This window comes from Carcharhinus amblyrhynchos, chromosome 8 (genome assembly GCF_965287045.1).
Source record: "Carcharhinus amblyrhynchos chromosome 8, sCarAmb.v2.hapA, whole genome shotgun sequence".
NCBI classification, from domain to species: Eukaryota; Metazoa; Chordata; class Chondrichthyes; order Carcharhiniformes; family Carcharhinidae; genus Carcharhinus; species Carcharhinus amblyrhynchos.
The window spans coordinates 89921739-89936190 of NC_137331.1; the positions used below are offsets into that span (position 1 = coordinate 89921739).

Sequence of the window (14452 nt, forward strand, 5' to 3'; positions counted from 1 at the left end):
TCCAAATACACTATTGGTTCCCCTTGTCAAACACAATTTCCTTTCCACTTTGAGGGTAGCTAATATCATGAATTTCTAAATGTACAGTTACCACGACCTCGATAATAGATTCTAGCATTTGCTTGCTATTCATGTCAAATTGTTTGGCCCATAGTTTCCAATTTCCCCCTCCCTTCTGTCTTAAATAGTTTGATTATTTTTGCTATCAACTCAGGGGGTCTAGATTCTAGGGTAGTTTGGAAATTCAATACATCCTCTATCTGTCAAGTTCCCTCCTTTAAAATCTTACAGTGCAAGCCATCGGATCCAGGAAATGTTCAGCTTTCAGACTCATCAGTTTCTTTTTATTTACAAAATCCACCTAACCTGCTTATCTTTTGGACTGTGGGAGGAAACCCAGGCAGACATGGGGAGAACATGCAAATCCACATTCATTTACAAAGTTCAAAATAGACCTATGGTAACTCAAGTTGGAAATGATATATTCCAAGATACTTGATGTTTTTAGAGGAAAAAGGAATAACCTAAAAATGAAACTGCTTCATTGCAAGAGGCCTAACTTCAACGGGATGAGAGAGGATGTAACCAGGGTAAAATGGAACTAAATGTGAAAGATGGTAATGGAACTGTGGTTGTTCTTTCATGTACAGCAGGTCATGGAGTCATTGAGGTTTACGGCATGGAAACAGATCTTTTGGCCCAACTTGTCTATGTCGCCCAGTTTTCATCATTAAGCTAGCCTCAGTTGCCTGCATTTGGCCGGTATCTGTCCATACCAATCTTACCCGCGTAACTGTCTAAATGCTTTTTAAAGACAAAATTGTACCTGCCTCTGGCAGTCATTCCAGACATTCACCATTCTCTGCATAAAAATATAGCTTTTCTGGACCCTTTTGTATTACTCCCCTCTCACCTTAAACCTATGCCCTCTAGTTTTAGACTACCCTACCTTTGGGAAAAGATGTTGACTATGTACCTCATTGATGCTCCTCATTATTTATAGACCGCTATAAGATAATCCCTGAGCCATCTACACTCCAGGGAAAAAGTCCCAGTCTATCCAGCCTATATCCTTTCTATAATAGGTTAACCAGAACTGTACACAGTATTCCAAGTGGGGCCTTACCAATGTCTTGTACAGCTTCAACAAGATGTCCCAACTCCTATATTCAATGTCTGACCAATGAAACCAAGCCTGCCAAATGCCTTCTTCACCACTCTGTCTACCTGTAACTCCAGTTTCAAGGAACCTGGATCCCTAGATTTCTTTTTATATAATTCTCTCCAATGCCCTGTCATTAACTGAGCAAGTCCTGCCCTTGTTTGAGCTACCAATACGCATCACCTCACATTTATCTAAATTAAGCTCCATCTGTCATTCATTAGCCCACTGGCCCAATTGATCAAGATCCCATTGCAATCCTAGATAACCTTCCTCTCTGTCCACTATGCCACCAGTCTTGGTGTCATCTGCAAATTTACTCACCGTGCCTCTTAAATTTTCATCCAAATCATTAATATAAATGACAAATAACAGTGGACCCAGTACTGATTCCTGAGGCACACTGCTGGTCACAGGCCTCCAGTTTGAAAAACAATCCTCTGCAACCACCCTCTGCCTTCTGTCATCAAGCCAATTTTGTATCCATTTAGATGTCTCATCCTTGATCCCATGAGATTTAACCTTATGCAACAACCTACTGTGTGGTACCTTGTCAAAGGCCTTGTAAAAGTCCATGTCGACAATGTCGACTGTATTGCTCTCCTCTACCTTCTTGGTTACCCCTCCAAAAAACTCAATCAAATTTGTGAGGTAGAGGCTAGGTACCTGCCAACAAGGCCGAATGTCAGTAGTGTGAAGTGATTGTGCATATTGTGCCCACCAAAATCAATGTTAAATCAGGGTACAATTCTAAAGTGGGGGATGTGGGAACAGAGGAGCTGAGAATCTGTATACACAAGTCACTAAAGATAGCAGGACAGGTTGAGACAATGGTTAATAAAGCCTACAGTATCCCAGTCGTTACTAATATGGGCATAGAGTACAATTGCAAGAAAGCTATATTAGACTTGTATAGGACACTAGTTTGCCCTCAGCTGGAGTATTGCGTCTAGTTCTGGGTGCTGCACATTAGGAAACATGTGAAGCCATTCAAGAGAGTGCAGAAAAAATTCGAAAGCTTAGTTCTAGGGATGAAGAATTTCAATTACGTGGCCTGACTGGAGAAGATTGGGGCGTCATGGTGATACAGTGGTTAGCACTGCTGCCTCACAGTGCCAGGGACCCAGGTTCGATTCCCAGCTTGGATCACTGTCTGTGTGGAGTTTACACATTCTCCCTGTGTCTGCATGGGTTTCCTCTGGGTGCTCTGGGTTTCCTCCTACAGTCCAACAAATGTGATGGTTAGGTGCATTGGCCAAGCTAAATTCTCCCTCAGTGTATCCAAACAGGCACTGGAGTGTGGCAACGAGGAGATTTTCACAGCAATTTCATTGCAATGTTGATGTCGGCCTACTTGTGGATAATAAATAAACTTTAACTTTAAAGTTTGGATTGTTTTCCTTGGAGAAAGCTGAGAGGAGATTTTATCAAGGTATTCAGAGCAATGAGGGATCTGGACAGAGTAGATAGGAAATAAAACAGTGGATGGATCAAGAATGAGAGGGCACAGATTGAAGGTAATTGGCAAAAGAAGCAATGGAGACATGAGGAAAATCTTTCTCACAGCGAATGGTTAAGATCTGCAAAGCGTTGCCTGAGTGTGTTGGAGGCTACTTTAGTCAAGGCATTCAAGAGGGAATTGGATTATTATCTGAAGAGGAAGAATGTGCAGGGTTGTAGGGAGAAGGTAGGGGAATGGCACTAGATGCATTGTTCATTCAGAGACGATGCCCCAACCTCAATCACTGTCAGTGCCCTTGCCTCGTTTCCCCTTTTTTAAAAATACACACAACAGTGGAATCAGTTCCCAGATATTGTGGATGACACCAGTTCAACTATCCACTACTGTCCCTGACTTTACAACCCTTCGTGTTACTATACTTATCTGGCATCAGGTGGTGGATCAACTTGGACTATGCCCAAATGAATAACCCATTCCGCTTCGATCCCAATTGCTTGCTGAATCGCGAGGTAAGCTGCCAAACCCAGAACTGAGCACCAAAGTATTTCTATTCATCATCTTAGCTAAAAACGATGTTCTTCCAGCTTTGTGTTATATTGGACGTTCTGTCTATGGGTAGCTGTTGAACAGAACTGCTCCTGGACGCTCAGTTGTTTGGTGTTGACCTGTTATCAATGGCAAGTTGCTGCAAGTGGAATGCAGTGTATTTGTTAACCTGCAAAAATGGATGTGATTTGTACTTTGCATTTTGTGGAACTTGCGAGTAAAATCCTTGTTCAATATTTTGTTTACAGGCAATATTATGCTTATCTCACTGATACTCAGTGCAAAAGAGTAGGGACGCAGTGTTGGGTTTTTGGGTAAGTGTGTTTACTTCTTGTCTGTGCTAATTTTATGTTATTTAACACTTCAATTGACTTAAAAGTAAAACCAGATGTTCCTGCTAATCCGCTACATAGCCTTTACCTTGAATTGCTAGTTCAGCCCAATTCAGTTAACTCCTTAAAAAAGCGAGCAGGCAGTCTTTTTACTCTTGCTCAAAGCCAACCATTTGTCTGTCGTGTTATGTGAGGGGTCAGGAACAGGCGTGGGCCCGGGTATAAACAAGACCAAAACTGTAGCAATGCAGAGATTGAGAATTAAAGATGTAGCCATCTAATAAGGTGAGGGTGCCCACTGGTGGTTGATTATATACATTTATGTTGAACATTTGACTTGATTTTTTTTCTAAGACATGCATGGCCTGAAGAGGGAGAGCAATCATTTTGTAAGTAGTAACGTAGTGAACTATACACTAGCTGATACTTTAGTCATTCATGTATTTTATTTGAAAGTTAAAAAGCATTACAGGATAAACAACCTGTAAAATGAGTATAATTATTGCTGCTGACGAGAACATGGAACTGAAATGTGGGTGAGATATTAAAAGGCATAGTTAATGTAACCTGAGATTAAAGAAAATACCTCAAGATAATTTTCTTTTAACTGAAGCGGGGCAATGTAGTTAAAATCTTAAGAATTTTTCAAAATGCATTCAGGAGCTGCGCAGTATGCTGCAATTAAGCCACAGCTGACATCTATGTAGTAGTTTGTCTAACCTCCAAACCCTCCAGAGCCTCGACCCGACCTTCTCCTGTAGTTTCTCCATTCCATGCCTACCAACCTCTCCCGCGTCGCTGTGGACTAAATCTCACTTCCAATTCGCCATAAACAATCCGATTATCGTGTCAAACTGCTTAAGCTGGAAGTAATTTATTTATATTTGGATACATTTTGTGATGTTCAGAAAACTTCAAATTAATCCCAAAGGTGTGAGGCTGTGACATGGACTGCATTGACGAGATCTGTCTAACTTTTCTTTTAAAAAATGTTAACAGTGCCATTTCCTTTCTGGAAGCAATAGTGTGCATCAAGTCTGGTCAAGATCTGTTCTCCAAAACTGTGGGACTGTACGTCATTCTTTGGCTTATTTGCATGGTAAGAAATTTCAGTGCTATTGTTCTGGTAAATTTCACATTAATTGTAAGTACCAACAAGATTCTGCATTCGAGAGCTGGGACATGTAACTAAGGTCCTGTTATTTGCAGTGGGGGTGTCATTAACAGCGGGGGAATTTGGGTCATGAGAGAAGGCAGCATCTCGGTAAATACTTCTCTTTTCCCTTATGCCCACCTGACAATCAGAATGAAAGATGCGTAGCAGATTTGTTTATATGATGTAGGGAAGCTCTCCTGTCCCTGTGAGCTGCTAGAAAGGCACTTACTGGCTGGACTCTACCTCTCTTCATGGGATGACGCAGTGGTTAGCACCTGGGTTCAATTCCCGGCTTGGGTCACTGTCAGTGCAGAGTCTGCATGTCCTCCCCTTGTCTGCATGGGTTTCCTCCCGGTAATCTGTTTCATCCCACAGTCCAGAAGATGTGCTGGTTATGTGCATTGGCCATGCTAAATTCTCCCATAAATGTACCCGAACAGGCACCGGAGTGTGGCAAGTAGGGGAATTTCACAGTAACCTCATTGCAGTGTTAATGTAAGCCTACTTGTGACACCAGGGGCATTGCCAGGTTCTAAAGTTAGGGGGAGCAAGCACATAAAAAAGCACCATGATGCATACCAAATAATTTTAAATTCATTTTCCATTTTTATTTTGTATTTAAAATTGAAACATAATAAAAACACGTGTGTTATTTAATTATTTTACATTTTAAACATAAAATGAAAACAAAACAAAGCAATGTGAAAGAAGTGTGAAGCAACTACAGCAGCCTCTTTCGTCTATGCTTCATTCTAGCAAAGTTATCTATTACTTTATTATAATCTACCTCAGTAGCCAACTGTCTTTCAATGGAGACCAAAGCTAACCCAGACAATCTATCCTCGCCATTGTAAAACGAAGGTAGGACTTTGTGTTTGAGCCGGCTAAAGAATTGTCCCGCAACTGCGCTAGTTATTTGTAAGGTCAGAAAAATGTGGTACAACGTGGATAGGTTAGGATAATCACCAAATCTATTTACTCGCTCAGTCTTGGCTGGTGATGTCCATCGGTGAGGGATGATTGGTCTTGACTGCCCGTTCGTCACAGAGGCTGCATATTTATGTCCTTCGCGGCCTCTGCAATTATCTTCGTGATTTAATGCCCTCTCGGGACATTGCATGTCTTCCTCGCTGCCTGAAGTCCCCGCATCCGTATCGCATCCCGCTATTGCAGTAGACGGATCAAGGACTTCAGATCTTGGGAAGAGATTTGAAAAGGTGCCACTTTTGAAGAATGTGCTCAGGAGGAGTGGTTGCTCCTAGCTACACCACTGTGTGACGCCAATAAATAAACTTCAAACTTGTGGGGTTTCCAGGGCCCAGGGGAACCTGGCCCACAGATGTTGAGGCAGGCAGCTTTGGCCTCATTAGTAATTTGAAATAACTAGCCTGCCTCTCAAGAGATTGTCCTTTAAAATCCTGCCATACTCTTCCGATGAGTAAAAGGCATTGAGTCATGCCTAATGTTTGGCTGTTTGCGATTGGGTGGATGCTGCATTAAGTTCCAATTAGTATTTCATTTCAAGTTGGGGGAGGTGGGGGCAGAAGGAGTAATATTCTATGTTATGAATAGAATCACTTTCCATTTAATAGAGGAACATTCAGTTTTTTGTGGAACTGAATTTTTGGTGCATCTTTTTATGAGTTTGGACTGGTATTAACGTAGCCGAGTTTACCTCAGGAATCAGTTTGTTTCCAATAGAGAAACTGGGCTTTTGTGTCTCCATGGCATTGATCCACCACAGGAAGAAGTAATCATCCCCTGCAAAGTTTAATGTATGTGGAAAATGCCTTGGGGGCGGGATGTGATTTTATTATTTTAGTATTTTGTGACAAGTTGGCAAAGTTTGCATATTACAATACAGTGTTTTGTACTAAATACCATTCATTTCTCTTCTGAATTGAATCTTTTTTTTCTGATTTATTGCCTGGTTTGAGCTTGGTTGAACAGTGGTTTTTGAACCTTTTCTACTTCTCAATCCCTCCCCCATTGTTCTAAAAAAAAACCACACGCCCATTTCACAAAGCAGGTTTTTTTTTTAATATAAAAATGTTATACATATTGGGCACAATACTGAGGGCATCATGGCCACTAAATCTCGTGAGATGGCCATAACGGGATATGTGCCACATTCCGGTGCCTGTTCAGGTACACTGAGGGAGAATTTAGCATTGTCAATGCGCCTATCCGGTACATATTTCGGACTGTGAGAGGGAACTGCAGCGCCTGGAAGAAACCCACACAGACACGGAGAAAACATGCAAACTCCACACAGACAGTGACTCAAGTTGGGAATTGAGCCCAGATCTCTGGTGCTGTGAGACACTGTGCCACCCTACAACCATAGATTTGAGATGGCTTCTTAGTCAATCCCTGGTCTTTTCTGAGTTTGCTGATCACCTAGGCTCCATCATTTTTTGGTCTTGCATAGGTTTTGTGAAGTGTCAAAAATGAATTCAAACATATTGGATGATAACTGCGGGTTTTGTTGTGAGGTTGTATTGAGTTTGACCTATGAAATGGAACACAATATAGGCCACCTAATTAGGTCCTTTGTTCTTTTCAGGCATTCATTACCCTCCTTTGTCTTGCTGCGATGGTGTGGTTCGCTGAACATTTTGGACAACGTGAAAAGGTAAGTTTTTATTGATTGTCTTTGCCAGATGAAGATAACATTATTTGCATCGAGGCTGTGTAGGTTGAGGACACCATAAATACACAACTGTCAGGATGAGCACCATTAAATCTAGGAGCAGAATTAGGCCGTTCAGCCCATCAGGAATTCTACTCCAATCATAGCAGACAAGTTTCTCAACACTATTCTCCTGCTTTTTCCTCATAATCTTTGATCCCTTTACCAATCAAGAGCCTATCTATCTCTGTCTTAAACATACTCAATGACCTGATCTCCATAGCTTTTTATGGAGATGAATTCCACAGATTTGCCACCTTGTGGCTGAAGAAATTCATCCTCATCTCAGTTCTAAAGTGTAGTCCCTTTACTCTGAGGCTGTGCCCTCAGATCTTAGGCTCTCCTACTAATGGAAACATCTTCCCCCAATCCACTCTATCCAGGCCTTTCATTATTCTGTCAATTTCAATGAGATCCTCCCTCATCCCTCTGAACTCTATCGATTATATACCCAGAGTCCTCAGATGCTCCTCGTACATCAAACACGATCTCTGGTTTAATCCTTAATCAATCCTCAGCTTGCTGATCACTGCCAGGCCAGAGGCAAGGGGTGCTCTAGTTTAACTTTGCATCCCTGAGCTTGGAAGGGGTAAAATTGACAGGGTGATTCTAAGCTTGCGCACACAGCCTCGCACCAGCAGAACAATAATTTCCACTGCTTTCTCTGTCAACACTGCACAAGGTTGAAAAAATAAGCAAACTACTTTCTGGCAAGGAGGAACTTTATGTCCTCACTCATTGTATGGCTAACATGGTACCGGTTCTATTGGAAGTGCCTGCCTTGATTTTTAATATTAACATGAGGAGGTGTCAGGCCGGAATGCCAGTCCCTGCTGGGCAAGGGTGGCAAACAGAAAGAAAGATCACCCACTGTAAATAGGCAATCAGGAAGTCTTACTTCTGTCATCTCTTAACAACTAATCTTAATTATTATTTTTTTCCTCTTGCATTTTAGATTGTAATGAAGCTTTCAGCCAATTGATATAAATTGGAGTGGGTCACCCCCTCTACGCCACCCCCTTAACTGACATAAGAGCGTAAGAAATAGGAAGTGGGGATGGTGAGCCGTACTCCTGCTCACTCCTGAATTGCCCAAAATGAAAGGAGGCTTTGGGTTATAGACTTAAATCTTGGACTCTGACCCAAGCTGTCTCCCAGCCAGCTTTAACTGACGTGAGAGGTTGGCAGGCTGTAGGCATTATTATTCAACATTTTCTCCTTAAACTGTCAATGCTTCATGTTCCTGAACCTCAGAAAATCCAGCAGCTACATCCTGATGAGAGTTTGGCAGATCCAGGAGGTGAGTGCCTTTACACCTACCTGCCCAATCCAGTGTGCCAACCTGGGACATCCCAACAGTTTGGCACCCTCTCAACTCAAGCCTGCACCCTCCCATTTCCTGGCCATTGGTGTCAGGCCTGTGAGCTGCTCCGCACCTCCACCCCCTGAGCACAGCCCTCAGTCTTCACCCTTCTTTCCAGGCCTCCAACTTCTTCTCTGCCTCCCCAAACTTCTGATCACCTACTCCAAGTGCTCCAAATTCCCTTTGGAATTGGCATGTGTGAGCTCAGCAAACTCTATCTGTCCATCAGAGTTACTACAATAGATTCTAGATAGCTGTGGCCCAGCACTGATCTCAGCATCCCACGAGTAACAGCCTGCCAACCTGATGAAAACCTGTTTATTTCTACCCTCTGTATATTGCCCTTTGAACCAATCTTCTATACATACTAATATATTAACCTAAATCCCATCAGACCCAATCTTGTGCAGCATCTTTTCGTGTAGCATTTTATTGAATAGCTTTTGAAGGTCCAAATAAGCAATATGCTTTGGTTTCTATTTATCTTGTTAGTTTGCCAGTTGCTTTGTCAAACATGATTTCTCTTCAGTAAAATCAAGTTGACTGCCTACTGGTGTTATGTTTTACCTAGTTCCCTAAACTCACTTCTTTAAGAATAAATTCTGCCACTTTCCTGATGTCAGATTAACTGGCTTACAATTCCTGGTTTTTGCTGCTTTGCTTATTTGAAAGAAGGTGATTAGTTATCGTAGGCGCTGCCAGAGATGTTCAGTGCCTGTCCAGCTATTATTGCTTTCGCAGCCACATCTTATGGACAGGTGAACTGGCCTTGCTTTGGTGATGGAAGCTCCACATCATTGAGATGTGTAAAACATGTAGATGTCTAACTGTCTGTAATGGTACATATTTCCTCAGCATTTTTCCACAACTATGCTGCCCTTTCGATCCACCCAAACTTATACCTGAAGTTATTTTTTGTTATTCATTCATGGAACATGGGCATAGCCGGCTGGCCAGCATTTATTGCCCATCCCTAGTTGCTCTGTTGTGGCCCTGGAGTCATATGTAAGCCAGACCAGGTAAGGATGGCAGATTTCCTCCCTATAGGACATTAGTGAACCAGATGGGTTTTTCCTGACAATCGACAATGGTTTAATGGGTATTAGTAGATTCTTAATTCCGGATATCTTTTATTGAATTCAGATTCCACCATCTGACATGGTGGGAATCAAACTTGAGTCCCCAGAACATTAGCTGAGTTTCTGGATTAATAATCTAGTGATAATACCACTAGGCCATTGTCTCCTCTGTGCTCAGTGAGGTGACAGAAAAATAAGATGCCAGTAAGGCATGTCCATTTGTGTCTGTCAAATCTGTCAGTAGCCATGTGTTGTAAATGGCAGCAGAAAGGGAAACAAAGCCACAGCTGAAGGAGCCCATGTTGCTCTTGGGTGAGTGCAGAAGGGTATTGGTAGCAGAATCCATCTGAACCCATGAGAGAGTAAACTGGGAGGGCGGTAATTCTGCAGTTTGGCCCATGATGTTGTAACTAATTGTGTTTCTCTTCAGCTCTTGTTGATAAGCTGATAAAAGTTAGATAACACAAGGTGAGAGGAAGCACTCAGGGGACATGAACATGCACATAGCAGTTGGGCCAAATGGCCTGTGTCTTCTGTAATTACTGAGTCATTGCACTGCTGGAGGGGACTGATTAGCCAGAGTTTCCCAACACTCACATACCAACACTAATCATGCTTTAAAATTGCTGAGCAGGACTCCTTTCTACTGACTTTACTACTCAATGTTTTCTTTGTTCCAGACCCTTTCTGAATGTGAAAATGAAGAGACAATCAGCAGCTCTGGCTCCACGCCGGTACATTCTGACACATATGCTAAAGGTTTGTGTATTTGTATGCAATTTAAAACACTTCTCTTCCAAGGTTGTTAGTTATTAGGGAGTAGGGTTACTGCAACCAGGATTATCTTGTTGTCTGCTGTCCTATTTATGACAGCCCAGATTTTCTCTTGGTCATAATGATATCAGAGCTACCAGATCTCATAATGGCAGCAACTTCTACAGTCCAAACATGCAGTTAAATCTGGACATTCTGAAATTGCTGTCAGTGATTCAAGATTTTGAGAGTTGAAGTTTGACACCCTGCCAGACTCAATCAAATAAAAATCGTTGAATTTTAAGAATCTACCCTTTTATGCTGCCACTGTAAAATCCTTTGGAAATGTTATACATTGTTGAATAAGGTGCACCTGGGTTTTTAAACAGCAAATTAAGTTTAAAAATTACAGTTAAACAGACTCCATGGCCCTGAGAAACTCATTTTATATTTGTGGAATGCTGTATGGCTCCATTATGATGGGGGGGAAAAAGATTAAAATCTTGTTTAGAATTATTAATTTCAGCTTCTACCTTAATACCATTTGTGTATCATAAGGATTTATTTTGATCCCTGTAAAACAAAAAAAGTCAGTGGATTTTGCTTCCTGCTTTGCTGTCTGTGAGAATACTACAAAATGATTGAGTTTCTTCCAAGTGCAGCAGTTTCCTCCCACAGTCCAAAGATGTGTGGGTTAAGTGGATTAATAAATGCATGAGGTTGCAGGGATAGAGCAGAGGGGTGGACTTGAGGAAAGATGCTCTTTCAGAGAATCATAGAACATAGAACACTACAGCACAAACAGGCCCTTTGGCCCACAAGTTGCACTGATCACATCTATACCTACTAAGCCATAGACCTATCTATAACCCCCAATCCCATTAGATCCCATTTACTCATCCAGAAGTCTTTTAAAAAACCCCAGCGAGTTCGCCTCCACCACTACCGACAGCAGCCGATTCCATTCACTCACCACCCTCTGAGTGAAAAACTTACCCCTGACATCTCCTCTGTACTTGCTTCCCTGCACCTTAAATCTGTGTCCTCTCATAGCGACCATTTCAGCCTGGGGAAATAGCCTCTGAGAATCCACCCTATCTATTCCTCTCAACATCTTATAAACCTCTATCAGGTCGCCTCTCAACCTTCATCTCTCCAGGGAGAAGAGTCCCAGCTCCCTCAACCTATCTTCATAAGGCATGCCTCCCAATCCAGGCAACATCCTTGTAAATCTTCTCTGCACCCTTTCAGTAGCTTCCACGTCCTTCCTATGGTGAGGCGACCAGAACTGCGCACAGTACTCCAAGTGGGGTCTGACGAGGGTCTTATAAAGTTGCATTCAGTGCAGACTTGATGGGACAAATAGCTTCTTTCTGCACTGTAGGGATTCTGTGATTGGCTGCTTTCCCTGCTTGATGACAGCACTGTTGACAGGATGCCAGATTCAGACTCTCAAATAGGAAACCCAGGCAACAGAGATTATTAGATCTTTAGAGGCAGCTTTTATTGGGGTATGTGGTGAGTTTTGCTGCTGACCACAAAATGTGGGTGGATAACTTGTAAAACTAATAACAATAGTGACCATTCTTGGCAATATACAAGTCTGTCAGCATTTGTTTTGAAACCTATACTTGACAAGAAAATACTTGATGAATGGTAGGTCACTAGGAAGTTCTGTACTGTGTGCAGTTCTGGTTGCTACATTATTGGAAGGATGTGAACACACTGGAGGTGGTGCAGAGGAACTTCACCAGAATGCTGCCTGGGATGGAACATTTAAGTTATGAAGAGAAGTTGGGGAGGCTTGGATTGTTTTCATTGGAGCAGAGAAGACTAAGGGGCGATCTGTTTGAGATGTACAAAATTATGAGGGACATGGACAGAATGGATAAGGAGCAACTATTCCCCTTAGTTGAAGGGTCAGTCACAAGGGGACACAGATTCGAGGTGAGCATCAAGAGGTATAAGGGGGATGCGAGGAAAAGCTTTTTACCCCGAGAGTGATGACAGTCTGGAATGCGCTGCCAGAGAGGGTGGTAGAGGTGGGTTGCCTCACATCCTTTAAAAAGCATCTGGTTGAACACTTGGCACATCATAACATTCATGGCTGTGGACCAAATGCTGGCAGATGGGATTAGTGGGGACTAATGTGCTGGTGGGGACTTGATGTGCCAAAGGGCTTTTTCTGCGCTGTATGGTTCTATGATACTTCACAGGGCTTTCTTGACTAACTTGTGCACAAAACAATTTTAGGAGGGGCACAGTTGAATTCAAGAAGTCCTGCTGTTTTACTAATTGATGCAGCATTCGCTGTGCACCTAACCAATAACCGTAGTGCAACAGAGGCATACTATGTTGCAATAATTAAGTGAGAATCTTATCAAGTAGAGGTTCAGGTTCATGCTTGGAATTTATAACCACAGAATAACTTAATTTAACTGTAGGGGAGTACACCCCCCTCACAGGAAAAAGGGAAAAACCATCAAGTCATCATTGGACCCATGTATTGTAAATTTCCTAATAATTGGACGAGGGAAGGATTATGAGGGACTCGATGACTGTCCCCGCCACAGTTGTTGGCTCAGTGACACAGTGGTTATCACTGCTGTTTCACAGCGCCAGGGACCCAGGCTCGATTCCTAGCTTGGGTCATTGTCTGTGTGGAATCTGCATGTTCTCCCTGTATCTGCATGGGTTTCCTCCAGGTGCTCTGGTTTCCTCCCACAGTCTGAAAGAGGTGCAGGTTAGGTGCATTGGCCATGCTAAATTCTCCGTCAGTGTACCCAAACAGGCACTGAAGTATGGCGACTAGGGGATTTTCACAATAATTTCATTGCAGTGTTAACATAAGCCTATTTGTGATACTGGTGAATAAACTTAAAGTAGTTGGTGTGTAGAGAGGTAGGATACGAAGTATTGCCTTTGAAGTAAAAGTGCAATTTTTAATTCGTATTTGAGACTGTCATTTTAAACTTCAAACCATTAATGGTCTCTCAGTTAGTTTCTTAAGTAGATCATTAATGGTACTAAATTAAAACACTAACCTATATAAATATCAAGAGTAGTTATTTTATTAAACTAAACACTTCAGTATGCATTTTAATATTTAAGCCTTCAATTTCCTTTACTTTCAGTCTTTCCTGTACATTTTCCTGAAATGTAATTTTAAAGCTTCTATCTACATTCCAGCTTACTGCCAGGAATAACTTCAAAGGAAAGTTACTTTTCTACGATAAAAATGAACTTCAGTGACCTTTTTTGTCCACCTCCTGTCACTGGAAAACCCAGTGGTGATTATTGACCTAGTTGCAAATATATTTAGTTCAGTGAATTGTATAGGCCCAAATCTTCCAATGGTTATCACCGCTGCCTCACACTGCCAGGGTCCCAGGTTCAATTCCAACCTTGGGTAACTGTCTGTGTGGAGTTTGCATGTTCTCCCTGTGTCTGCATGGGTTTCCTATGGGTGTTCCAGTTGCTTCCCATGTTCTAAACATGTGTAGGTTAGGTAGGTTGGCCGTGCCAAATTGCCTCTTCGTGTTATTGGGACCAGCAGGGTAAATACACAGGGTTATGGAGTTATGGCCTGGGTGGGATTGTTATTGGTGCAGGCTCGATGGGCCAAATGGTCTCTTTCTGCACTGTACTGATTCTATGATTTTGATGTCTAGAGTGGCAAAATCTGGACTGAAGTTGCACATTGGGACCCAGCTGAAGTCCTGGTGTGCACCAAGAGTGTTGTACTTGCCCAGCAAGTTTAAACTTCCAACAGGCCATTTTCCTGCGGCTCGGGACCCTCCATGAATGTTTCTTAAACTGATCTGAATGTTGGAGACTTGAGCCGAATACATTGGACTTTCCCAGATCCTTACCCTGGAAATGTTACACTGGGTAATCTCTAATATAA

At 42.3% G+C, this 14452-nt stretch overlaps 1 protein-coding gene across 4 annotated transcripts in view; it reads left to right on the forward strand.

Moving 5' to 3' along the window:
• LOC145346759 (phosphatidylserine synthase 1-like) overlaps window positions 1-14452 on the forward strand; it is a 35808-nt gene that overhangs the window by 14757 nt on the left and 6599 nt on the right. For 2 of the 4 annotated variants that reach the window (XM_080194455.1, XM_080194457.1), the window contains exons 9-13: window positions 3419-3484; window positions 3857-3891; window positions 4522-4601; window positions 7225-7293; window positions 10473-10551. In XM_080194455.1, the coding sequence (XP_080050581.1) occupies window positions 3419-3484; window positions 3857-3891; window positions 4522-4601; window positions 7225-7293; window positions 10473-10551 (329 nt within the window). Of the gene's footprint in view, window positions 1-3418; window positions 3485-3856; window positions 3892-4501; window positions 4602-7224; window positions 7294-10472; window positions 10552-14452 lie in introns of all 4 variants that reach the window. The other 2 variants (XR_013887731.1, XM_080194456.1) reach the window with 2 other exon arrangements.